We start from the raw sequence: 3,098 nt of genomic DNA on the forward strand, positions 1-3,098 counted from the left end.
AATACCTCCCGAGAGAGAAATGCAGAACATTCCAGAACCATTGTTTGTAGAATTTCTTCCCTTTCTGCCCCGCTGCGTGTCTGAAAAACGCGTTGAGACTTCCAGTCACTGCCTGAGCGAACGTTTTTGGCGCAAACAGCTGTTTAACCCTAATTACAACCGTGTGCGTGCGTGAGTGGAGATATCCAACCCCGTTGAGTAACTCAATCAGTTAATCCCCATCACTCACCTCTGTATCTAGCTGTGCAGCTCGCCACGGGCTGATAACAGGCTGTATCTTTGTTGTGTTTGCTTTGGCTTTGCGGGGTACGATCTCAACGATCTGGGTCGCTGGAACACCACGTGAAAGATGCGCAGATCTGCTGCTCGCTCCCGGGGCTGTGGAGTTGTTGCGCGTCGGTCGCGAGTGTTGCTTCGTGCGTATGGAGGAGGCGGAAGAATTGCGTGCTCTACGGCAGGAGCCGTCGGGCAGAAGGATCACCATTGGCCGGGAAGATCCGAACGATCGGAAGGATGACAGTCACACAACGACGACGAGCAAGCGCTGGGGAACGTTGCTGGAGGGCTTGAACCCCAAAAGACGCCTGCCAATCCTGACCTGGATCCGGAAGTACGATGGGGCGGACGCACTGTCCGATCTGATTGCCGGTGTGACGCTCGGGCTGACGATGATCCCGCAGAGCATTGCGTACGCCACAATCGCCGGCCTGCCGTCCCAGTACGGGCTGTACGCGGCCTTCATGGGTAAGTAGCTTAAGGTGCACTTGCGCCAGGCGGAGACACTTCTGAGACACCTTGTCGCCCTCTCCCGGACAGGATCGCTCGTGTACGTGTTCTGCGGCACGGTGCGCGAGGTGTCGATCGGCCCGACCAGCCTGATGTCGCTGTTGACGCTGGAGTATACGGCCGGCCGACCGGTCCAGTACGTGATCGTGCTGGCGTTCGCGGCCGGTCTGGTCGAGCTGGCGATGGGCGCCTTTCGGCTCGGATTTCTCGTCTGCTTCATCTCGGTACCGGTCACGTCCGCGTTCACGTCGGCCACCGCCCTCATCATCATCGGCGCCCAGCTCGGCAATCTGCTCGGGCTGCCTCGGACCGTGGACGGTGGCTTCTTCGCGACCGTCTGGAGTGTGCTGTCCCGGCTGGCGGACAGTGCCACCGGCGACACGCTGCTCGGGATTGGGTGCATGGTGCTGCTGCTCGCCTTGCAGTATCTGCCCCGCCTGGTGCCGGCCACTCGCAGCAGACCCGTCCACCGCGCCCTCTGGTACGTATCGCTCTCCCGGAATGCGCTGGTCGTGCTGCTGTCGGCGCTACTCGCCCACCATCTTGTTACCAGCAACACGGACGGCGGCAAAGCGACCGCTCCCTTCCGCCTGTCCGGCAGGATAGAGCCCGGTATCCCCGCCTTCGAGTGGCCGGTCCGTGACGTCACCGTGAACGGTACGACCGTCACCTTTCCGCAGATGCTGGGCGAGCTCGGCAGTGGACTGGTGCTGGTGCCGCTCGTAGCCGTCCTCGCGAACGTTGCCATCGCGAAAGCATTCGGTAAGACTTATCCCCCTCTCACCCAACTCTCTCAATGCCCCTCTCTCTCTCTCTGTCTCTAAAACACACACACAGCGTCCGATGGAGTGGTCGACGCCACGCAGGAACTGTTCGCTCTCGGGCTGTGCAATGTGATCGGTTCGTGCTTTCGGGCCATGCCGACCACCGGTGCGTTCACCCGGTCCGCTGTCAGCCATGCCAGCGGCGTCCGCACCCCTCTCGCCGGCCTCTATTCCGCCCTGCTCACCCTGCTCGCGCTCGGCGTACTGACGCCCTACTTCTACTACATACCGCGGGCCACCCTGGCTGCCGTGCTGATCGCCGCCGTCGCCTCCATGCTCGATATGGGCATCGTTCGCCGGCTGGCCCGGCCGCCCGCCCTCCGCACCGATTTGCTTGCCTGGACGGTGTGCTTTGCGGTTTGTCTGGTACAGGGCGTCGAGGTTGGTCTGCTGTGCGGTATGGCGGTCAGTCTGCTCGAACCGCTCCGCCACTGGGTGGGCGGGAGTGTGTCCACCAGTGGCATGACCCTGGCCGACAGCGCCACCGTCCACCGTTGCATCCGGCCCGAGGTTGGGCTGCTATATACGGGCGTGGATCGGTTGCGTACGGCCGTGCTGGCCGAGGCACGTCGCCAACCGTCGCTACCACTCGTGCTCGACTGCGAGCGGCTGGTGGTGCTCGACTACAGTGCGGCACGTGCGCTGCGCGAGCTGGCGGACGAGGTGGCTCGATACGGGGCGGGTCCGCTGGTACTGGTCAACGTACGATCCGGCTGGTGCCGTGCGCTGGAGCTGCATCAAACCGACGAGGGATATGTGTTTAAGCGCCCCGAGCCAGCGTCTAACGGGTGACCAACCTCAACCGCTTGAAGGTATCCTTCATCCCTCCTTCATCGCATTAAATGGAGTTTTTGTTCCAAAGAGGATCTGAGCTGTAGTCGTTCGCGATGTTCAATTCTTTTGTGTTCAAAATTAAATGTACGAGCTTTTGCTGCTTTTTATCTAAACAATCGTGTTATTTTATAAAGAATAAAAATTGGTCTTTGCTCCGCTGTAAAATTCAAGCCATAACATGCGTTATTCGTTGAGCTATTAGCAGCTTCAACTGCTTACAACTCTTTACGGTTTGGCGAACGGCGCTAAAACTCCTAAAGTTATGCAATGTACATGGCAACAGAATTACCTTCACAGCGCCTCGTTGACACAAACGTGAACACACTGCTCTCGGAAATGTTATTAAATAATCGTTGTAATTACATAGTGTTAACGATCAAAGTTTATCGATTTCCCCCCCTTCGGCATAGTTCCGCACGCGCGCGTGTCGGCTTCTGCAAAAACCCCGTTGCGTTAACTGGATCCATGCTGACCTTTACCGCACGTGTTGGGTGTAATTTGTACCGGGATGTACGTTCGGCAGTGTTGTAAGCCAGCTTTCATTATTATTATTATTACGCAAATTGCACCAAACGTAATCACGCCGTCAACCAACGCGTCGTAATGGAAATGAAAGTTTTCTTTCTCGCAAAAAAACAGGTGAGTACCATCAGG

The 3,098-nt window shown here is 57.9% G+C and overlaps 1 protein-coding gene across 1 annotated transcript; it reads left to right on the top strand.

Annotated features, from left to right (window-relative positions):
* The first annotated feature begins 311 nt into the window (after positions 1 to 311).
* On the top strand, positions 312 to 2,614 carry LOC120896893 (sodium-independent sulfate anion transporter-like). The gene is made up of 3 exons (XM_040301400.1): positions 312 to 744; positions 817 to 1,548; positions 1,624 to 2,614. Exons 1-3 carry the CDS (start codon positions 423 to 425, stop codon positions 2,400 to 2,402), a joined length of 1,833 nt encoding a protein of 610 aa, XP_040157334.1. The 5' UTR covers positions 312 to 422; the 3' UTR covers positions 2,403 to 2,614.
* The last annotated feature ends 484 nt before the right edge of the window (positions 2,615 to 3,098 follow it).

Source organism: Anopheles arabiensis, chromosome 2 (assembly GCF_016920715.1).
Source record: "Anopheles arabiensis isolate DONGOLA chromosome 2, AaraD3, whole genome shotgun sequence".
Taxonomy (NCBI): domain Eukaryota; kingdom Metazoa; phylum Arthropoda; class Insecta; order Diptera; family Culicidae; genus Anopheles; species Anopheles arabiensis.

Bases quoted from the DNA above. Each gene is read 5' to 3' on its own strand.
- LOC120896893 (XM_040301400.1), top strand. From the start codon at position 423: ATGGAGGAGGCGGAAGAATTGCGTGCTCTACGGCAGGAGCCGTCGGGC. The intron at 745-816 runs GTAAGTAGCTTA...TCTCCCGGACAG, and splicing joins GCTGTACGCGGCCTTCATGG to GATCGCTCGTGTACGTGTTC. The intron at 1,549-1,623 runs GTAAGACTTATC...ACACACACACAG, and splicing joins TGCCATCGCGAAAGCATTCG to CGTCCGATGGAGTGGTCGAC.